The 23,370-nt window shown below is 35.1% G+C and overlaps 1 protein-coding gene across 2 annotated transcripts; it reads left to right on the top strand.

Moving 5' to 3' along the window:
• The first annotated feature begins 622 nt into the window (after positions 1-622).
• On the top strand, positions 623-20,509 carry LOC149801644 (small ribosomal subunit protein bS16m-like). 2 transcript variants are annotated; one of them, XM_089955916.1, is made up of 3 exons: positions 623-696; positions 9,323-9,579; positions 20,094-20,509. In XM_089955916.1, exons 2-3 carry the CDS (start codon positions 9,324-9,326, stop codon positions 20,219-20,221), a joined length of 384 nt encoding a protein of 127 aa, XP_089812042.1. In that variant the 5' UTR covers positions 623-696; position 9,323; the 3' UTR covers positions 20,222-20,509. The 2 variants fall into 2 exon arrangements, with proteins under 2 accessions (XP_089812042.1, XP_089812041.1); XM_089955915.1 differs by lacking the exon at positions 623-696 and adding an exon at positions 1,388-1,528.
• Positions 20,510-23,370: the final 2,861 nt, after the last annotated feature.

Raw genomic sequence — 23,370 nt, 5'->3', positions numbered from 1 at the left:
AGTCTCTTTGTAAATAATTGCTACTAATGAGCATCATCGGAGGATAACAAACCAAATAAAAAAGTTTTATGAATGAGTAACTGAATTTGAATATCAAATGTATTAATTGTGGATTTTGTTATTTGGTCATAGAGAGCTTGTTAATATGATTTAATGGATATTTGGCACTGACAAATCGACAAAACCATTTAATATACGATGAGGATTTTACGCTGAGGATTTTACGACAAGGATTTTACGATAAGGATTTTACGATGAGGATTTTGCTCACATTCAGTTCGTTTGCATCAACCGATTTAAAAACGTTGTTTATAAAAACGAGTAAGTTGGAAACAATACCAAGTCGGTATTTTCAGCTACTTTCAGTATCCACTCATGCAGAGCAATGAACGATAACAAATAGATTCAACTTATTTGAGGCACAATTTGCGCGTCTAGTTTATAATGAATATATACAGATGGTTTAATATCATCCTGTACAATTATCGATCCGATATTCATAAATATGTTTAACAAGCCCAAGGTCATCAAAAAAGGACGGTTGTAGTAGCCAAGCTTTTCTTGGAACCCTACTTTCTCTAATCCTTTCATAATGTTCTGTAAACCTGTCTATATGTGGATTGTACTCAAATATATTTCTGGGCCGCTCTACAGATATACACTTCTGAGAAAGTGATGGTGGTGGTGGGGTGTAAGGTGAAGTTGTTTACATTTGCAACATGCACATTGGAGAGAATGTTGATATACCTCTATGTTACTTTCATGTACTGTGGCTGAAATTTCATCAGATATTGTACTTGTGGAAATTGTAAATGATCTAAGCACATAGCTAACTAAGACTGCTCCCTTGTTCTAAAAAAAATCAGCCTGAATTAGTCTAAAGTACACTATTTTTAGCAGTTATTAAAATAGGGAAAATGAATTTTGCCAGACTAGACAATAACAGCTTCTGAGAGTGAATGAGTTACCATAAACATAAAATGTATTTAAAAAAGTTATTGTCGCCTGTTTATATATATATATATATATATATATATATACATATATATATATATATATATATATATATATATATATATATATATATATATATATACAATTTACCTCTGAAGTCCAGGAAGTGAAATTGACTAAGCAGAGCTAGCAGTTTTGTGAGAGATGCACATTTGATATAAGGTCAAGCTTTATACTCTATAATCCCTATTACACCCATCAATCATATACCAAAATAAATGGAATTAAAGGTTCTTTGAATTATACCTAAGATACACAAGGGCCTTTCTAAAGAGCCAGTATAACCAGTGAGGACACCTGGGGAAATTCTTTTTCTTTAAAATTCTAACCATGCAAAATACGAAACTCATTAGCACCACCTTTATTCAATCAAGATTTATTCAACCTTTCTCTGAGATGCTTGAGCCTTGTTACTCTTGTGCTACATGAAATCGCGCACGATAAGAGAAATACACAATACGCTCATAAAATTTTAGTTTGTTGTTTTCCTTAAAAACTGCGGTCATTTTTAGAGGTAATTCTTTGCACTGAATTCTAATTTTTGCTGGTGACTGGCTTGTACTTGCTGTGGATACGATTCAGTACTGTAACGTATTTTCGATGATCACACATTTCCGAAATTGAATATCAAAATCCATCAATGTTAATGGTGCATATAAATGTTACCCTTGCTTGTAGTCCTGCAGTGTAAAATATAAACACTAATAGGTACGATGTTGGGTTGATATAACCACCAGGCTTAACGTCTTACATTATAGGACTACCTAGCAGTTGGGCACAATATCTTTTCAGAATTTTAAAATCACTTGAAGTGGAATCTTGTATGCAGAATAAAAAAAGCAAAAGGTCTTGTGATATCTTTAGAAATAAATACACAGGAAAAATTCAAACACATGCAGTGTCCACGATTTGTAGTATTAATCTTTTGTAATTTTTAAAAATTCTTGACTTCATTGTATTTTAGATGTTCTTACAGATTGTTATTGAAGTGATTTATAAACTTTCAGCTTTAATAATAAATTAACTTTATCTCTATTCCAGGTACTTTTGAAATTTTTCTGTGCATGTTTGTAAAATTGCCCCCAGAACGTTTTTAGTATGACTATGTAATTCTTGGGTCAAACACAAGTTGAAAATGTTAAAACTAATAGTACACAGTCATCACAATGCTTTTGTACACATCTTAGTTGATAACAGCTTCAAAATTTTGTTTTGATCAGATATTTTTGGTCCATTTTCATCACTGTCAATTTAAATTACCCCCCCCCCCAACTTATTTGAATATTTCCATAGTTCTACTTTTGTTAATAAAGTTTTTCTTCTCATTCATCTCTTCAGATTGCACCTGGTTTCCACTGATATTACATTTCAGGAAGTCAGTACTTATGTGGTGTGCATTTTAGAAGTTTCAACATTAAATGTTTGGAAGTCCTAAATTTGTGATGTTTTCTTCATAATTCTGATCAATATTTTGAGCAATATTACACAGCTCATGAATGAGCAGGTAGAGGCAACTTTTAAAACATGGAATAAGAGGAAGAACTGGCATCAAGTTGGTTTTTAAAAATAGTTATAAAGATGTTTTATTATATTATGCTTTTTAATGTGTGTGTGTGTGTGTGTGTGTGTGTGTGATTTAGATTTTTAAGGTAACTAGTGATGGGAATCAGCCAGAATTTCAAAACTGATAATCAGTTCCACTTAACCAGTTGATAATTCATTATAAGAGATCACTAAGAGCAAATTTTAATTGTTGCTCGAGAATTCAATAATAACTGTACAGAAATAACCTCTTTTAATGACATGCATACTTTTCCTGATAAAAATATTTTAAAAAATTCTATTATGTTGTGTTATTTTTGTTATACAACTTTGTTAAATGAAAACAACATTTTATGGCTGATCAGTTTTATGTCACTCATAAACTGTAGCAATCCCCCTAAAAAGGACATGATTTTCTTGTTTGACATTGTTTACTAATACTACAAAGGATTTTACATTTACATGGAAACAAATTATCCAGATTTGTTAAAATTTATTAACTCAACAATTTAACAGTGAAATCATGTACCTTTGTAGTATGGTATGGTTTTTTATTTTTAAGTTATAAAGGGAACAAATCAGATCGACCCAAGTGGTTTAGATGTCCTATATAGCTTACCATTTACACAGGAGTTTTGCTAACCTTTGTATTTTGCATGCAACTATAAATAAGTAGTCTCCCTTTCCACATTCGATGTTTTTTTGAGTTTTTTTGGTTTTCTTATTGAACCGCTCAGCCAACTGGTGATTGATTATAATTGATAATCAGAACAACACTAAAAGCAATTTTAGTCATATCACTATGATGTCTGCAGTGTGGCAGTTTATAGTGATGTCTAGCACTGGGGAATCATGCCGCAGACATGTAGTCCTAACACTAACCTCTTAATTCTGAGTGCCAAGTGAGGCAGCTGTTAAGCTAGTACCATTTCTCTAAGTCTTTGGTATGACTCAGCTGGGGCTGAAACCCACAACTTTCAGCATCTGAGGCAGACCTACCTACTTAGGCGACCTGAGCAGTACTTTTCTTCTTATTAATATGATCTTAATTGGTTTTCTTTAATTTTCTTCAAAATTCTTAATAATAGTTTAAAGTTATTGTTTATATGCCTGTGACAATTTCATTTTATTACCACTTTCTTTATCTGCTTGCAATTTGATTAATTTAGTGGCCTGTTGGTTAGAGCGTCCACCTCGGATGCAGGAGGTCAAGGGTTCGAACCTTGGCTGAGTCATACCAAGACTTATAAAAATGGTACTAACAGCTGCCTCTCTTGGCGCTTAGCATTAAGAGGTTAGTGTTACATGTCTGCAGAATGATGCCCCAGTGCTAGACATCACTATAAACAGCCACACTGCAGACATCGTAGCGATATGACTGAAAAATTGTTAAAGCTGTGTTAAAAATCCAAAACATACACACACTACAAATAGCTTCACATTCATACATGTCTGTTTATGAATGCTTTAATGGTGTTCTGCCAGTTCCGTTCAGCAACCAGTTCGTGCAATGGTTTTCAAAAAGCATATATTGTTTAAAGTATTTTTTGTTCCATGTTATCTCAGCTCTTCATGCTTTTAAAGTAAGTCTGAAGAGCAACACATGACATCAACTTGAAGAAACACAGGTGAAGGCTATGCAGGTGATGTTGAAAGCCAGTATAGATGAGAAGGTGAGAGAGACAGCATTGGAGGTACCAACAGGTATAAAGTGAGTGGGAGTAAAAGCAACTGAAAATGGATAAATCTAGACTGGGACAGAGTGACATGGTAGGCACAGTAGCAACAGAAAGATTGGAGCTGGAATATGTGTACACTCCTATATGGTAAGCTGCAAGCACCAAAAAGATGCTTGCCAGATAGAAATACATCTTGGAGAAATGAAATACAAGCAGGTTAAAGCTGTTGTCATGAAGAAGCAGAGGGATTGGCTATGCAGGGAAGATGCAGAGGTTAGTAGACTGTCTTGGAGAATTGATGTTCAGAAAATCAGTTTTCTATATTGCTTTATGTATGATATTTGGCCAACACCAATAAACTACAAGGCATAGAAACTTAGCAAGAACTCAAACTGCAAACTTTGTGGAAGACAAGCAGATTCATAGCATGTGATATCATCCTGCAATCTAGCTTTGACAGCTTGTCAGAATCATTGGCATCAGGACCAAGTGATTGCTGAGATTGCTGCCAATATCGCTATAGCTGGGGGAAGAAGCATCAAGTGAGAAGTGGACACAACTTCATCAGCTTTACAATGAGTGGTGAAACAGAGGCAAAAGAGTGAAGTATGAGGCATCTTGACAACAGTGCAGGATTGGGAAATGCAGGAATATGTAAATGGGTAACTGAAACTCCCAAGGGAAGTCTTTGACACTAACTTCAGACCTAATATTGTACTAATTTCAAGAGGCCAAAGAGATGATTTTTTAGGAATTGACAGTATCATGAGAAGCGAGAACAGAGGCCTGTATGAGGAAATTGGTCAAGTATTAGCCACTGATCATGAGTGCCATCAGAAAGGATGGCAAAGACCAAAGAAAGGATTGGAAGACCAATGGAAATAGAAAACCATGGCTTCACAACACAAACTATTGGGCATGCCTTGTGTGTCATCAGGATTAAAGGACCTAGCCATAGGAACTTAGTTTCAAAAGTTGGCAAACAGTCTGAGGAAGCCCACATTGGATTTGGTGTAAGGGAGAGGAGCAGTGGGAAAGCAAATCAGTTCCCGGCTGAGTCTGGTCAATTCGGTTGATGCACACCTGGAGAGGATTGTGGGTCAGATTCAAAACGCTAATGATGGGACTTGTCACAGTGCAGAACACTCTATTCATATATGAAGCAGTTGCATTTATTTTATGGATAATGTGGACCTGATATTAATTTGAGGTTCACTTCCTTTGGAAAATGTGGACAGCCATTGATGCAAGTTGCAGTGCTATTTTTATATGAACCAAGCATTTTGAATGAACTTTTTTTTTAAAATTCACAATAAGTATTTATAATTCATCTCTTGCAAAGGTTATGCTTAATTACCCAATTGTATACTTGCATTTGAGATGTGGTATTTTGTTAACTTGACAGTAACATATCTGGCAGTGGTACTGCTTACTATCTGGCAGTGGACAGATTACAATTAACATAATTTGAGTAATTTTACAGCAAACTCAAATTCATCAAAGAATCACCATGGGAAATAGTCAACAGTACTAATTCACTTCATGATGAAGTAGTTTTGGAGAAAGGAAACATATATATTCAACAAATAACTAGTAATTTAAGGGACATATGTTATACCCCACACCAGAAAAATTCATCCAAATTGTGTGTAAGAATAATAAATATTGAGATACAATTAGATGTATGCATGATATATTATTGCTTTATTTGTAGGCACAATAAAAGGGGATAAATGTTTTGTTTACATTATGATTGTTCTTCTTTACTTAAAAAGCAGAGGTCTTTCCACAAGAACAATTTTGTGAATTAAAAACATTAAGATAATACTGCTTTATTTTAGACTGCATGTTCCATGCATCAAAATTAAAATATAAAAGTATTTTAAACGTAGAAGATAGTGTCTTATGTAAAAATATACAGACACATCTACAACAACAGACTGTCCAGCTTTGTTAAAAACAAAATTATGTAAGTCATTTAAATAGTAATTTGATCTATCTATCAATCTGAGAAGTTAAATGAATATAATATAATTAGGCAGATAATTTTAAAAAATCTTGATCTCGGTGAGAATTCAGTACATGTATCAAGATTTCTTACTTTCTGCGAGACTTCAACCATGAAGAAAAGTAAAATGTCTGTTTACAACATACATGTTTCAGTATTTACATAATTTGGCTTAATGAAAATAAACATGATGTGCATGGTCAACAGATGTTAGTACACACAAATGCCAATTATATAGGGATACTTTTTGGTATACCCCATCAGCATATTATGGGGAGATAACTGATTCCATCTTTTGTGCATCCTCTTCTAGAGGCAGCCAATTAGTATTGCCAATACTGCAGAAGTCTTCATTTCCTGTTTAACCACTTTGGCTATTTAAACTTGCCAAAAATAATAATGGATCTTTGGCATAGCAAAACATCCTCTATGATTTGTCGTGTTTTTAATTATATATGGATGCCACAATGTGGAGCATATTATGTTATGTAATCCATCGATCTTCCCTGTTTTGTTTCTGAAAGTAGTGGCCATTTTGAAAATTTGTTATTGCTCCTTCTCCTGGACAGATGGTGCTCTCAACATGGATTTCCATCAAAATACATTTTATGATATTTAGTTGGTCATAAATGAAAAATGTTGTAGACTGCCAATGCTATTGTTTTTTTCCACACAGTAGCTTGTATGCAAGACACCTTCACCACACAATTTAATTTGCTTGTATTTGAGGTCAGGAAGACCTCTTTATATGATATTGTGTTAAATGTCAAAAATCAAGGTCAGAGGGACTTCAGGATTAAAAATGTGGGTTCCTGATTGTGGGTTTCACATGAAATTTCTTGTTTATAATATATAGTTCACTGTTTGTGGGATGCCGATGGAGTCTCTTGCTTCCCATCTGGGTTTCTGATTGTGGGATGCCATGGATATTTCTTGTTTATGATGCATAATTCAGACTGGAGATTATTTTTACTGCTGAAGTTTTGGCTTAGTTTTATAAAGTACAATGCTGTTGGGCATTTCTGTGCACTTAAGGTTTCCATCTCCAATATTGAAGCAAAATGCTTTACGAATTTGACGACTGACCAAAACAAAATACAGCCATGCTTACCATTTGAAAAGAGGCAGTTGTCACCAGAATATTCAGTTCAAAATAATATTAAATTTGGACACAGGTGTTTTCCTGACTCGCGATATGTCAGCCTATTTTGTGCACAGCTTTGAAAATGTGTAATGTTTATCAATCAGGCTATATAAATGAAATACGTTACTTTGGACTGTTTCTGTCAGTAGTTTAGTCGAGTAATTATGTCAGGTTTGTAGCTAGTTTTACAAAATTCAACGTAACAATGCCAATAACTAGCAATAGATTTTAAGCAAACTAAACTGATCTTGTAAAAAAGTTAGTAAAATTCAACATTTGCTATAAAAATAAGCTATTATGTGGAAGAGAAACAACAAAGAATAGGATGCAATGTGTTTACAACATCATGTTGATGGGGAAAAATTGCTAAAGAATTTAGAAACAGACTATACACCAGGGAATTTCTTGAGAATTTATGTTCTAGCAGCAAGTTGACATGTTGGATAGCAGATGATTTTGTACGTGTGGGACAACGTCTTGCAAAATTGGAAACTTGGATTAAAATGCAGTATTGTTTTAAGGTATACATTTCCATCTTTTATATAATGTATTTATTTGAATGATTCTAAAAGATACATAGTAAATCGGATTTTCTGGGTTACCAGTTCAAGAAGGTCATGGAGTGGGTCTTCATGTTGACATTTAGAAATCACATTTTCATATTCATTTCGAGTCGAAATGCGGGATATTTGTGTATACTTAATGAATATCAGTTTCCTTAATTAAAGTACGATCGTTCTTTCTTGATACAGAATGGATTTTTTAACAAAAATAACACGCGATCCAATGTTTACAGAAATGATGTATCGTTGCACAGAATTACCCGACGCGCAGAATTACCCGACATGGTGGTAATGTTGCTTTTGTTTGTTCAGAACTGTTGAAAGATATGGATTCATATATTTCTATAACGTTTTAAGAACAGCTTCAGCAGAAATGTGAGTACAAGGTCAAAGACGTACAGAATGTTCAGATTTGTTTGTGAAATTATATTACAAGAACTGTCTAATGATCTACTCCACTAAAGATAAAAAGTGGAGAATTCTTCAATTTTGCAACACATTCATAAGTAGTGTACTCCTAGAGTAGACATATTTCTTTCAACTAATACTGTAGTTGCTTATGTGAGATAGCATTCTTTCTTGGTCAGGTGCATATTCTGCATGGTTAGGAATGGTAACTCTGCACCTTATGAAAAGCCATTCTCTAGAGCAGGCATGTGCAACTTCCTCCAGGACACAGCAGTTTGTAAATCTGCGCCCTATGATGTAAATAAGTGGATAAAACCAGGTCACAAGCCATAGCTTTCACGTGCCTGCTTTAGAGGGCTGTAGGCTCCTTATACCTCCATATACAGTATTTTTCCAATGATAAGATGGGTGGAGTCTGCATAATAAATATAGGTGGTGGGCATGTATCAGAAATATCCACTGTAAACATTTGCCCACAGTTGATTAAAATGGTGGGGAGGGGCTTATCATCAAGCATGGTCTTATCATTGGATAAATTTGGCATGTATCCTGCAGCCTGTATGAAGTGAGGATAGTACACTGTGTTCATCAACTAGTGAATATTTGTTATTATTTTTTACAATATTCAATATTATTTAATATCCTGAACATTTTTTGTAATGGCATTGGAAAAATGTCCCAATGCATATTCAGTACCGGAGTTTGTCTTTTCAAGCAGTCATCCTCAAAACAAAGTTAATGTTTGATGGCTATGATAAAGATTTCACATTTTGATTATTGTGTGTCCCTCAGACAAACAATTTTGTCCATTTATGTACCAATTAGCTTGATTATTTACAGGTTTGGAGATCATAAAACTCAGAATGGAGATACAGTTTTCACTGTCAGCCATTCAGAAAAGAGTTTCAACAGTAACGTCATTTGTGATTGGTTAAGACATTGCAGTGTATTTTATATATTTCAGAATGCCTTCCATACCAGATAAGAGTACACGATTTATGATCCGCCTTGCAAGATGGGGCTGCACAAACAGACCCTTTTATCATATCGTAGTCCTTCCCAACAGAAAGCCACGAAACAAGAGGCCACATGACCAACTAGGAACCATAGATCCTATGATCAACCTGTATGGAGAAGTGCTGGTTTCAATCAATTTTGACCGATTGAAACATTGGTTAAATCGAGGTGCACATTTATCTGGGCCTGTGGAACGTATGCTGGGTAATATATTTTTATTTATCACATAGACCAGAAAGCTTGTTGTTTGTCCATCAGCAGTTTTTTGTTACTTCTCCAATGCTACTGGAAGGGTTTGCCATAAAACTACACAAACACTTACCCCCAGGGCCTTGTCGATCATAAATAAAAATGGTGCCTGTCAAAGTATCTGACATCAAATATGATTGTCACAGTGGCCAGCATGAGTCATGTCATATCAACATGGTGCTGTCGAATAAAGACTTATCATGTCAAGTTGGGCTGAAATGAAAATGGCATTAATCTAAATGTTATCACTGCTTCTCTGGAATGGATGGTCATGTTAACATGGGTTTATCTCTAAACACTTCTTAAAATCTCTGGTTGGCCCTAAACAAACATGCTGCAAATCTCATATCAAATTTGTTCACTGTGGTGGCTGTTTTGAATGGTGGTCATGTGGACATGGGACTTGCATTACAAGTTTTCATGTAATTTCTAGTTGATCCCAAATTTGAATAGAACCCGTTTAACCGCCAATGTTGCCATCTTGAAAAACTTGTTACTCTCTGGAATGGATGGTAGAACTGACATGGCATTTTCACTGAAAGACTTCTTAAGTTGTCTGGTTTGTCCTAAATGAAAATAGTCCCCCCACATACCCACATAAAACATGCCTCCAATGGCAGCTATCTGGAAAATCATGTCATAGCTACTTCTCCTGAACAGATGGTCATATAGATTTTTCACTAGAAGACTTCTTATGAGATATCTTGTTGAAAATCTACCATATATACTCAGCTTATAAGACAAGTTCAGCTACAAACTGCCCAGACCCAGGTTTGATGTTGCATAATGCACCAGCAGACCTGGGTCTGCACAGTTTGTTAGGAGTAATCAGCAGAACAAACAACATGGACCACCTTGATGACCATCCTGAAAATCTTTTTTTTGACTACCTGTCCTGAACGGTTTTTATTACTAACACTCTTCAACAATATGTAGCTGGTTCTGAATGAAAATGGTGTTCATTTTGACCTCCAACATGGCACCATTATGACCATCTATTATTCTACTCATCTGTGTATTCTTCTCTCCTATTCCAACTATTCCTTCTCCTCATCCTTTCGACTTTCTCCAAATTTCTTCCCCTCCTCAACTTCTCTATACTCCTCTTCCTTCTCCACTTTCTCCTCCTCGACTTCTTTTCCTCCTCCTCCTTGAATCTCTCTACTGACTAGACTTGTTGACTCCAACTGCTCTGCTAATCTCACTTCTTTCTCCCCTCTCAGAGACCCAGGACTCAACTAAACCAGAAGTTCTGTCCCCTAAAAAACCTTCCTGTGAAAACACAAGGATGGTACAATATTTTCCTTAGCCCTCTCATCCCACACTACATCCAGCCTATCATCGAAATACTCATACATTCTTGATTAAATGTTAAAACAGCGTTGTAATAAAAGCACAGTATCAATCACTTCTCATATATACATCAGTACATATTCCTAATCCCATTATATTAAACAATATCATAACAATCTGATGCATTTCTTTACATTACAGCTCATACAAAGTACACAAATATTCAAATATCCATGTATCCATATTAACTAATCTTACACACTTCAACCATTTTCCAAATTCACAATTCAAGTATGTGTAGAATCTAACATATCACATGAATAAATACAGTAGTTTGCTACGAAGTAATCTAATAGCGAATTACAAAATTAATTCTGACCACAAGCTAATAATCTACATAATTCTCTACATATACTCAAGCTCATTTCTCAAATACTCATGTAAATTAAACACTACAAAGGTAATTCTGTGTACTAAATGATCCAGTAACTAAGTATACATGCCACACATAATTACAATTACAATGCCTTAATATTTTGCAAAAATCGAGCAAGTATCTTACTGACCTTTACGAAGCTTTATCTTTCTTTAGAATCTCCTAAATTTTACCACCAAATTACAAGTGGCTCTCTTGGAGTAACCATTATTGCTCAGCAATCTGTCAAGGCAAAACTAAATTTTCTTTTGCTAGTTAGAAGGTATAAGTTGGATAAAAATTGTTACCACACCCTCTGTTTCAATTCCGATTGGATGTCGCTGCGACCTGATCCAATCAAACTTACTTAGCAGACAATGTCTTTCTCGCTGTCTGTCCACAAGGGGATGGATTTAGAACATGCCCTGTTTTCTCACGGTTCCTCTGATCTAGGACAAAGCTGTAACACCTAGGTGGTAAGTTGCGCTATCTAATGCCTGTGCCAATTCAAGATGCCAGATTTTCTCTCTGGTCACAGTAACCTAACATAATAGATTAACCCTAGCCTGCTGCAATGTTTAGATAGACAGCAACCATCGCTTGTACTAATACATAACATTAGTTTGCACATGACTTACGAACTGGGTTGAGCAAACATGACATAACTCAAGAGTCACCAGAAATACAGTGTCTAAAATGTAGTACAGTACACTGATTTGTTTTAGGTGGATTTGTCAGTGTCAGTTGCACAGTTTTATGAAGAGTTGAAACCATCAGTCATGATTATTAGTACATGTGTGTGGTTTGCTTTATGAGACTCATTTTTGCTGTGCAGTAAAGGTTGCTGCTAAATTTCAGATTGACTTTTTGAAAAATTTCCTTGTGTTGTTCCATGTATGCAATACTGAAATCATTAGAACAAATAACATATACATTGATCTCCAGTACATTATGCATTAGAAGACTCTACTTACAAGAGAGTCTATATGGTAAGAGGTAACAAAAATTTTAGCAAAATTGTTATGTTTGAGGAATGTAGAGTTAGAAAAAGTATGTAGTCTACCATGCATAAATTTATTTAAAAAAAAGGAAAGGAAATTTAATCAGCAGAAAAATATTGATTGATTGGACTAGTTTTCTTGACTAATTTAAAAATAATTAAATTCAAAGGGAATAATAGTACAGTGTGACCCTGCTATAGCATGCTCTGTTATAACACGAATTCAAATATAACACAGTCATGGTGTGGCTCTCAAAATTTCATATACTTATTTTTTTCTCATATTCGAAAAAAATATTGCTTAAAAGTACCCAATTTTTATTTTAAAAAGTTGATTATCATTTTGGGGAACAGATCACATATAAATAATACAATTTGATCATGGCTTGGCTCCTGAAATTTTATATGTATTTTTCTCATAGATGAAAAGAATAGTTTTTTTCTTCTTAAAAGTACAAAAAATAACATGTAAAAAGTTCATTCAGGGATCGTGCAGGGCTTTGCCAATGTTGCAAATTGCCATTTTTAAATTTCCTTATTGGCAGCAAAATATACCATCTGGCGATTTTTTAAAATTTTATTGGCAACATTATTGGCTGTTTAAACTTGTATATACAACCATTGGTTTAGAGTGGAGAAATTCAGAGGTCCCATGAAAGGAAGCTGCCGACTTGATATAAAATGCACTGAAATTTATCTGTTGTTACATAAACATATTCTTTGTCCATATTGACAGATGATTTTAACAGTGCATTGTTATATCAAAATCCACTTATGTTGATATCAAGCATGAGTATGGTATGAGATATCTGCTTTGTTTTGTACACGTCTGGTTTTGTAGATAACCAGACAAGGCATTATCTCATAAACTGTCTTTCATCGGATTGCTGGTAATTGATACATTTACATAGACTGACATTGGTATGTGGATGGTAAGTAAAATTAATCTACTTTTCACTCAGAATTAAATCCTTCAGAACACTCACATTTTCTGTAGTAATTCCAGAACACTCATGCCTCCATTGTCCATTGACCCTTTTTTAAATTTCTGATGCATGAGTGGAAGGCAGCATCACTCCGTTACCACAAATGAAAAAAGGGAAAAAAAACCTTGTTGGTCTATTCAATAGGCAGAGAGGATCAGTAACTACAATCTACCAATTGACGACCAATTCTATTTTTACAAATGTACCCAGATCATAATAATAATAATGAGGACTTTGTATAGCGCCTAATCTTTAGAAGCTCTAAGCACTTTACAACATTAGACAACACTTATAACATAAAAAACATATATAATGATATGATTACAAAGAACAAACACCATGAAATTAGAAAACATAAAAACATGCTGAAAATATTTAAGGTAGGAAACATTATTAGGTCTTTTTGTTTGTTCTTGCAGTTGAAATAAGTGAGTTTTAAGAGTACTCTTGAATGGGATCACTGTGTCTTTGTGTCTAAGTTCACTGGGCAATTCATTCCACATTGCTGTGCCTTGGTATGCAAAAGAACGTTGTCCATATGACTTCATTTTCATAGTGGGAATAATGAGTATACAATTGTCAGAAGAGGAGCATAAGTATCTTGCTGGTGTGTACACATGGGTGAGGTCAGACAGGTATGTTGGACTGGAGTCTGTCAGTGAAACGTAGCACAGAGAAAAAATTTTGTGTTTGATTCTGGATCGAATGGATAGCCAGTGTAGGGTACAGAGCAGCGGGGAGGTGTGCTCTGATCATGGTACTCTAAGTATGATCCGAGCAGCTGTGTTTTGAAGTTTCTGGAGTAGATATTGAGATGAACCAGATAGAATTGAGTTACAATAGTCCTGTCTTGAAAGTACTAATGAACACACAAGTGTTTTAGTATCATCATCTGAAAGATATTTGTGAATGGAGCTGATGCATCTCAGCTCAAGATATGCAGCCTTGCATACATTCATGACATATTGGTGCAATGTGAGAGTACTGTCCAGAGTAACACCTAGGTTTCGTACTGATTGTGTGAATTTAATGTTGGTGTTGCTGATATTTATTGTTTGAGGTAAAGGCTGTGAAAGAGAAAGTCTTTGTTTTGTGATCAGAATTGCCTCAGTTTTATCATCATTTATCTACAGCTTGTTACATGTCATCCATGATTTCACATCAGAAATGCACCTCTCTACACCTGAGATGGTAGCATCAACTTCAGTTGGGTGGCTAGATTTGTATATTTGGGTGTCATCAGCATACAATTGGTGAGACACTGGATGATGATCTATGACATTTGAGAGAGAATGTGTGTATAGAATGAAGAGAGCAGGTCCAAGAACAGACCCCTATGGAACACCACAATATACCGGTAGATTAACTGGGCTGGAGTGTATTCCATTGGCAGACACAATTTGTGTCCTGTTGACCAAGTAGAACTTGAACCACAGTAAGGCTATATCATGAATGCCAGATACATGCTAGAGACAGTGAAGTAATATATCATGGTCTGTTGTGTCAAATGCTGCAGATAAATCGAGGGTGAGGACTGTAATCTTTCCACTATCCAAAGCAGAGAGAAAGTCATTAACTACTTTTAGAAGAGTAGTTTCAGTACTGTGGCAAGGGCGATATGCAGATTGTACATTGCTAAAATGACTGTTTGAATTCAGATGAGATACAAGCTGGGATAGAACAACCTTTTCTAAGATTTTTGATATGAATGGGAGATTAGAAACGGGGCGTAGTTCTTTAAATCGTTATGGTTGAGTGTTGGTTTCTTCAGCAGAGGCTTTACAATGGCAGTTTTGAAAAATGATGGGAATTCCCTGGATAAGAGAGAGGTATTAATAACATCAGTTAGTGAAGACAATACTGGATCTAAGCACTCGAGCAGCAGTGATGTTGGAATTGGATCAAGTTCACATGACTTTGGTGCAGTCTTCATCATGATTGTACGTACTAAATCCATAGAGACAGGTTCAAATGCTGCTGATGGTTGCTGCTGAAATTCTGTATCTCAGCTGTATGGTGACGACAAATAATAGTTTGCTGAAATTTCAAAGAAAACAGATTACCTTTGAAGCACAGATTGTTATGAAAATGTACAAATCAAGTGGACAAAAAATCAGTCTCAATCATGCAGTACATTTATTAGATGTTGCTGCCACAATAAGAAACAGGTATTTGTTTGGTTCTCCAAAGGTGTCTGATAGTGGTGACTTCAATAATGCATGCACCCTTCATCAAAGAAAGCCGACTACAATCTTCAAAAAAAACAAAGAACCTTTCTTCAAAGGAGGTCAGTACCAAACTTAAATAAAAGCAGTGGAATCTGATGGATTGTTTCATTTTCTAATGTGACTGGAACACATTTACTTTGCTGTGAAAGTTTGATTTACAGGAAAAAAGTTTATGCTTACAAACGCTACCAATGGCAGCTTAAAACGCAAACTTTTACCAACTTGGGATGTACTGAAAAGTAAATGTGCTTCATCATTCATTACATGATTGTGCTTTTTTTCCCACTGAAATCAGACCTATATGACCTGTGAAAGAATTATTGAATATTTTAAATCTCTGTGTGTGCATATTTTTGATGGAATTACATGTATTCTGGATTCAATGTATGTGACGAGATTAAAAAGGTGAGTACACAGTGTTGATACTATTCATGCTATAATTAGACATGTATATGTAAACAGTATACACTTATATGTACCAATGCGTGGTTCTCTGAATAAAGAAAAATATTATATATGCCTTCTCTGTTTTCACTACAAGTGTATTTCTCATTTAATATGCATTGATTATAGATGGTAACTTTGCCAATGAAGCACGGATTTTGCACCTGCATTTATTACCTAAACAAAAACAAGAACAACAACACCCCCCACCCCCCACCCCACCCCCACCCCCCGCAAATACTTTTGGGTAAATGTATCATTTTCTTCAGCTAACTGACACGGTTGCTTATAACACGGTTTGGTCTATAACATGGTTGGGTTCTATGGCTCCCAACTACCATATTTTAGTAGGGTCACACTGTAATACTATTTTTATTATTGTTATTATTATTGTTAATATTTAATAATGATAGTTATAATTAATTTGCTTGATTAAAGTGAGGCTTTAATGGAACTTTAATATACTGGTCCAGCAGTCATACTGCCAGGCAAAGTGGGTGACTATGTCGCCTAAAAAATGTAAATACCACCTTCTTCTATTTGGAAAGCAAAAATGACTTTGCCTTGTGATTTTTATATGTACATTGAGTGACAGTAGTTTAAAAATTTTGAGATGCTCCCTGACCCTATCCAGGTAGTTCCAGTGTTGTTTTGTAGTTCAAGGTTAAAATGTAAGTATGCATCAAGCCATTAAATAACTGGCATTGATAAACAAACTCTTTCATATTCACAGGCATGTATTTTAATAGCTGATTGACCCATAACTCATTCCCGCATAAGTTAGTAATTGTCACTGTGCAATTTGCGTTAAGTTATCATTTGATGATTGTTATATATATTTAATTTGTATTATGGTTGGCTTTTCCTTATGATCATGTGATATACATTTGTATTTTGTAATTGACCTTTGGTCTAAAATCAAGTTCACTGTGTACCTGACTTGGGACATTGATATTGTAAACAACATAATACATAGCTAATATTTCTCTATGAGTATTGGTTAAATATTAGGATCATTATCAGTGGAGGTAAACATGTTTATCTTAATCTGAGTTCAGGACATTGGTGGTATCCCTCCCCCCCCATGGAAAAACCTGATGTTTGTCATGTTTTTTATTATAAATTTAGTAATGTGCCTTGTCTTATTGACAACTAAGAATGTTCTATAAATGAACTTTTGATTGCCATCCTGGTTCTGTTTTTGTGTCTTAGCTTTTTATGTAATGTGTACTTGAGAAATTACTTTTTCTTGTACCGCTCCAGTGGCCTAGTGATTAGAACGTCTGCCTCGGATGTGGAAAATCGTCGGTTCGATCCCCGGCTGAGTCATACCAAAGACTTGCAAAAAAAATGGTACTAACAGCTGCCTCACTTGGCACTCAGCATTAAGAGGTTAGTGTTAGGACTGGTGGGCCTGGTGTCAGGTAAATGTGACTGGGTGGAACATCATGCTGCATGTCTGTGGCATGATGCCCCAGTGCTAGACATCACTATAACTGTCACAGTGATATGACTGCAAAATTGTTAAAGCTACATTAAAAATCCAAATTACACATGCACACATATACTCATTCTTGCATTAACATCTTTAGCAGAATCAGTCTTATTGTTGTGTTCAGTATTTCATATGGGTAGAACTAATTAGTCAAATTATTAATTGGAAATTCAAAGTGCTCATCATATTAATTTTGGATATAAACAATAATTTGTACTTATAGTGAATTCAGACACGAACATTTTTGGATTATATTATTGTGATACATCAAAAGACTGTTAGCACATTATCACAATTGAGGCCATTAGCACATTACCATGTTCGAGACAACAGGCACATCAACACATTCAATAATAGAACGTTTTGGGAATAATACCACTGGAATTCAGTTGGAAATTTATACATAAGGACTTGCAGTATAGCTTTTTAGTACTATTTGGGATTTAACTCACAACACTTAAGTGTATTTTTAAGTTTTCACTTTGTATTCTTGGGATATAAATGTTTGTTGAATTTTACAAAACTTGGTGGTTTTCTGTTAGTTTAAGACCATAGAGTTGTAACATGATTATAACATACAAATTTGTTTCAAACCAAAAACATTAGTATGTAAAAAGCAATTTGTGTTTTAAGAATTTTAACTGCCATCTGTGTGCATTATATTCTTCATAAAATCAGTTTGAAACTGTAAGTGAACCTGATATGGGAAAATAATGGCAGGTATCACTGTGTCTTGAAAGTACCACTTTTTTACATTTTGTGTTTCATAAACCATTGGGCAAATATATTAAGGAAAATATCAAATTCCTAGAAAGCATAGACTAAAAATATTATGTGATTGACCATTTAGCCTAAAAATCCAATTATTTAGGTTCAGTGGTCAAAGATAAAAAGCTTTTGACACAGGCCCAGGGCTGGTGACTTAAGTTAACTCACAAGCCCTGACTGAAATTCCACAAACCTGGACTCCAATTTCCACATGCCCAAAATTTCCCTAACTTTAATATTGTTGAACAACATTGTAATAGCTACATTTTGAATGTAAATTCAATAGGGTTCAAAGCGGTTTGAAGGAAATGCAAGTGTCATTAGTGTTCATCACTGAACTCACTAGGGACATGATAGTTCTGGTGTTCAGACGTCTCTGCTGGATTCTGAAGCCTGGTCAGAACCATGTGGACATATGTCGATGTTTTGTTTGCATATGTGTAAAGAATTAATAATAAATTAACCTCCATTATTTTTTTGCTGTCATACTTCACAAAGTTAAACTCCATCAGCCGAGAGTTCTGAAATTTATTTTGTTGCGCTATGATGATAGCTAATTGCTTCCTAAATTTGCTTCAGAAATGCATTGTATTTTAACTATTCTGACAAGTGAAATGTACATGCTTTGCGTTCTATATATGCAGTAAAATCCAATTTCAAAGAAACGTTGCCGCTGTTCACAAACTTGTTAAAACATAATACATATGGCTTAAACATTCACATTCAAGGCAATGATATGTAATAACGTTTGTTCTTATACACACATCTAGCATCTCTTTTATTTACCTATAATGGGTTGTTCCAATTCTTGATCCCACTGCAGCCTTCAAACTCATTTCACTAGCTATTGTGATCCATTTAAGTAATATGTGAAACATTGGTTTATACCTGACCTCTTTGCCTTTAATTACTGCTATTTCAGCTGCCCAAGGGATAGTTTCCATCAGTTCCTATCATGACTGTTTACAATTTATACATGCTACAAGTCACTGTCATAGACTGAGAGTGGTAGTTTTGTTTTTAAAAAAATTGAAGATGACTGAAAATTGTGTTTTCTCGAAACCCAACCATGTCAGAGGGTTTGGGAGCACAAAATCATATTTGTAGCATGACACACCTTGCTTCAAATTGATTAAAATCTGATCTCAATTTCACATATGTCATTGGTGATCTGATTTAGATTGTGCCGTGTTATAGCAGGTATGTCAACATCTTGAAAATTCATTTACAAATTTCATCAGCGCAATCAAAGTTTTGTCAGGCAAAGTAGATTTTTTTTTTTTTTGACAAGCCTGACGGGAACCTTGCTTAGGATATAGGATGGGCCTAATCTAAAATTAGAGGGGCCCTTGGTGTCAGAAGCTTTGGAGCAAGATGTTATGTTGTGGAATTCAAGAAATGCTGTAAGGTCAGAAGTTTTCTGACTTAATTCATTTTTGTGAAAATACGAAAAAAGCAGCAAAGTGAGTACTATTTAATCAGTGCCTGATGTTGCTACAAATAATTCTCTCTCCGTCTCTCTCTCATAATGACTCATTGGTCCTAAATGAAAATTAGGACATCCAGTATGCATAGCTGTCATTGGAGGCATCTTGAAGCTTTTATTTTGCCATTCCTTATTAATGGATGGTTGTATCAACATTTGTTTTTCATTAAAAGGCTCCTTTTTTGTGCCTTTTCATTTAATATGCATATTAATTCTTAGTGTTGTGTATTCATCTGAAGTCACCAAGGATGTATGAAGTCAAGCCTTACTACTGAAATTTGCTAGCTTACATTTGCAAAGTATGGTTGAAAAGGAGATTTGTGTCGAGAAATATATTTACTGTTTTGCTTTCAGGTCTGGCTGGATTTTTGCCTGTACATCCTACAAGCTACCTGGAAGCAATGCGAAATCAAAGGAAAGCAGAAAAACAAAAAACAGAGTCAGTGGAGGAGGAAAAAAAATCTGTAGGAGGTCAAAGTTGACATTACACTGCATGATGGGACATTAGATCTCTCAAGGAAATTACTGACCATATTCAGGGAAAAATGTGATATGATGTGCAGTGGATGGTTTTTGTTATGCAAATTTCAGTTTTTTTAAGGTCAGTTTACCGATTAATTGAAAAAGTTGTGAGCGACTATACAGAAATGGTATTTAGATCCAATTCATCTAGTGTGCAGAAAGCTGTTTTATGATAGTGAAGATAATTGCCATAGGCAAGTATTATTTGTCATGCTTTTTTGAGGATAAAATAAAAAATTAAAAAATTCCTTGTGTGTTAATTTCATCACTCTAAATATCGTTGGACAAGTAGGTTATATTCACCCAGTTCGCATTTATTAATAACTTAAAATACATGTAGAAGCCAACATCACAAATAGCAAGCATATGCTTTATATGTACGTTATGGTAAACAATGGTTTTTAACACTGCCATCACCACCCATATAAATATACATTTCCAGACTAGTTTAAAAACTAACTTTTCATCATCTTCATCATTATCTTTCTTCACATCATTTAATTTATTCAGGAACTGTTGAAGTTGCAACTGTAATGTAATTTTTTAGAGAGCTGTTTTTCATCAGTCACTCTTATAGACTGATAGTGTAATATCCTTTTATTCCATTAGTTCAAACAATGTGTGTTTTGTACCAGTTTTATGGACTCTTCCTCCACCAAATACACTGGCTGCAATGTGTAGCCTATCATGTGCTATCATGTGCTCAAAATGGCATCAAATCCAATACAAAAATAATGGTTTTTTTTTTTGTTTGAATCCACCACAACATTTTGATAAGCAGTAGTTAAAGAAATTAATCTTTTGTTAAAAATAAATCTTGAGCCTCTGAAATTCATTTCTTGATTTTGTCCATTTCAGTTTGCAGTTCTAACATTTTAGATTTTTCTCACACTCTAATCCATAGTTGTTTATTATTAATATATCAGTGTGTTGGTTTGTTCAAAATTGTACATATTTCGGCTTCAAAACATTTTCACAAAATCCATTTTTAACTGCATCAGGTTTTTTTACTGGATCTGATAAATTTGTAATATGTTTATTTTTCAACTTCAAGCCATTGTTTAGTGATTGACTTCATCTTTCTCTATAAATTTAAAACTACAATCACTGGGACCTCTTACAGATACTAATGTAATTTATTTAACACAAAGTAGCAACATATTATCACACTCTTGAACATGAGATCAACCCTGGTCCACTCTGCCAATAACTTGCCCATGTGCACTCTTCATCCTTTTTCAGTTGCATGGTTGTAATATCTACCATGTTTATGTGAATGAAGAATTGCCTTTGCTTCATCGGTTCACAAGTGATTTTAATATATTCCTTATGAGCATTGTCTTCATAAATGTTTGGAATTACCCTTAATTGAAAATTTTCTAGGAGCTTTCTCTCTTTATTAGCATTTGTTCAGACACACATTGTGTACTGCCTTGCATTTTATTTTTTCACTCTGCAAGGGTGTTAATGTACTAATATTTTTGTGAATTATGTCTAGCTAGGGTCAATATTTTGTTAAAATATTCTTTTCCTAGCCAAATTGCATCTGCAGACTCATTTTGGTTCATTTTACTGTTTATTACAAATTATTTTAACTCAGTGTTTTGTTATTGTGAATTGTGCTATTGTTGTAACTCGAAAAGCAGGTTACACAGCTTTTTCCCTTGATATTGTGTCTTTGGTTATTGTACTCCAGTTCATTTTCAAATTAGTATTGGATAGTTTTCCTGGACATTATTCTTTTTATTAGCAGACTTTAGAACTGTTTCTTTGCTGATTTAGTCATCCCTAGCTTTGGATTAAGCCAGGTTGACTTCATTGTAATTTTCATTGCTCTCATTAGCATTGCCTATCACTTTACATGAAAATGTCAGTGATTGTTGTTTTAATTCTTTTTGACAGCACCTAGGTACGGTGATTTTTTTGCTGTTTTATATAGTCTGCATTACCTTTTAACATATTCTGGCATACAAGTTTTTGAATAAATCTTTCAGGTTTCTTCTACTGAAATGTCTAAGCAAGGTTTCGGTAGATGCACACTTGCCTAACTTGTACAGGCTGCAAGACAGATGGTTGTCCCTTTTGCAGTCACTGGTTAGATGAGGTCTGGGACCTCACCGGGCATAGATGTACCTATAAAGGATGGATGTTCATTCCTCGTCTTCATCCGATTTTTCAGGGTTTTCCTTCTCCAAGTCTTATGGGTCTCAGAGAAAGGTTATTAAACTGTTTTGGAGATTCTTAGGATAATGGGTCCTTTCCCAAACGAGGTGGAGAGTTAGATGCACCCTCCCATTAGGGAGCAGCAGCTCCTTTCCTATCTGGGACGGCAGACTGAGCCATACCTACCTGTGATGGAGGAGAAGAACCCACTTTCATTCAGAGGGTGAGTCATCCTCTCCCCTGTCAGATCAGACTAGTGTGGACTGAAATTGAGTCACACACCCCTCCCCATAAAGGTGGGAGCAGTCCATTGGGCCCACTGTCAGCAATGGGTTTGAACCACCTAGTAATGGGGTAATAAAGATCTAAGTTTGCCATATCTGGAGGAATGGTCTTGCCACAGATCTGAGTCGACTGACTCAGGGTAGGGATTGGATCAAGATCCCCCCTCCAAGCTATCATTTCATTCTGTGGGGGATTAGGAATCAGCTTGCAGATGCCAGATATGGAAAGATCAGAGTTGCCTCCCCTTCCCTATAATCCATTTAAATCCCATGGGGATGTGGGCCTTCACCAGATTGAGGCGATTGACCCATTCCATGGATGCATGTTAATGAGTTTGATACTGAACAGGCCAACTTGGTATCCCCTTCCTTTTGGGTTGCCTACCTCCTTTCATCCATTGGTAAAGGTAGCAGAGGAACAAGAGAGCTAGTCTTTCGGTAAAGTACATGGTTCCATGACTCTTGGAAAAGTTCTTAGAATTTAAAAAATAACTTTTAAGGCCTTGAAAACTCATGGAATTTCTCAAGCCCATGCAAAGTTGTGGAAGAGTCATGGAATTTCTGACAATGAATCTTAAAAACTGACAACGGTTACTGTAAATTTCATAGAGTGCCAAGCACCAATTTAAAAAAACTTATTTTTAACATAACACATTTGTGAT

Source organism: Sinohyriopsis cumingii, chromosome 4, assembly GCF_028554795.1.
Source record: "Sinohyriopsis cumingii isolate HCF-2022 chromosome 4, ASM2855479v2, whole genome shotgun sequence".
Classification (NCBI taxonomy): Eukaryota; Metazoa; Mollusca; class Bivalvia; order Unionida; family Unionidae; genus Sinohyriopsis; species Sinohyriopsis cumingii.
The sequence above is the reverse complement of the archived record's forward strand: the minus strand, read 5'-3'. Positions and strand labels throughout refer to the sequence as shown.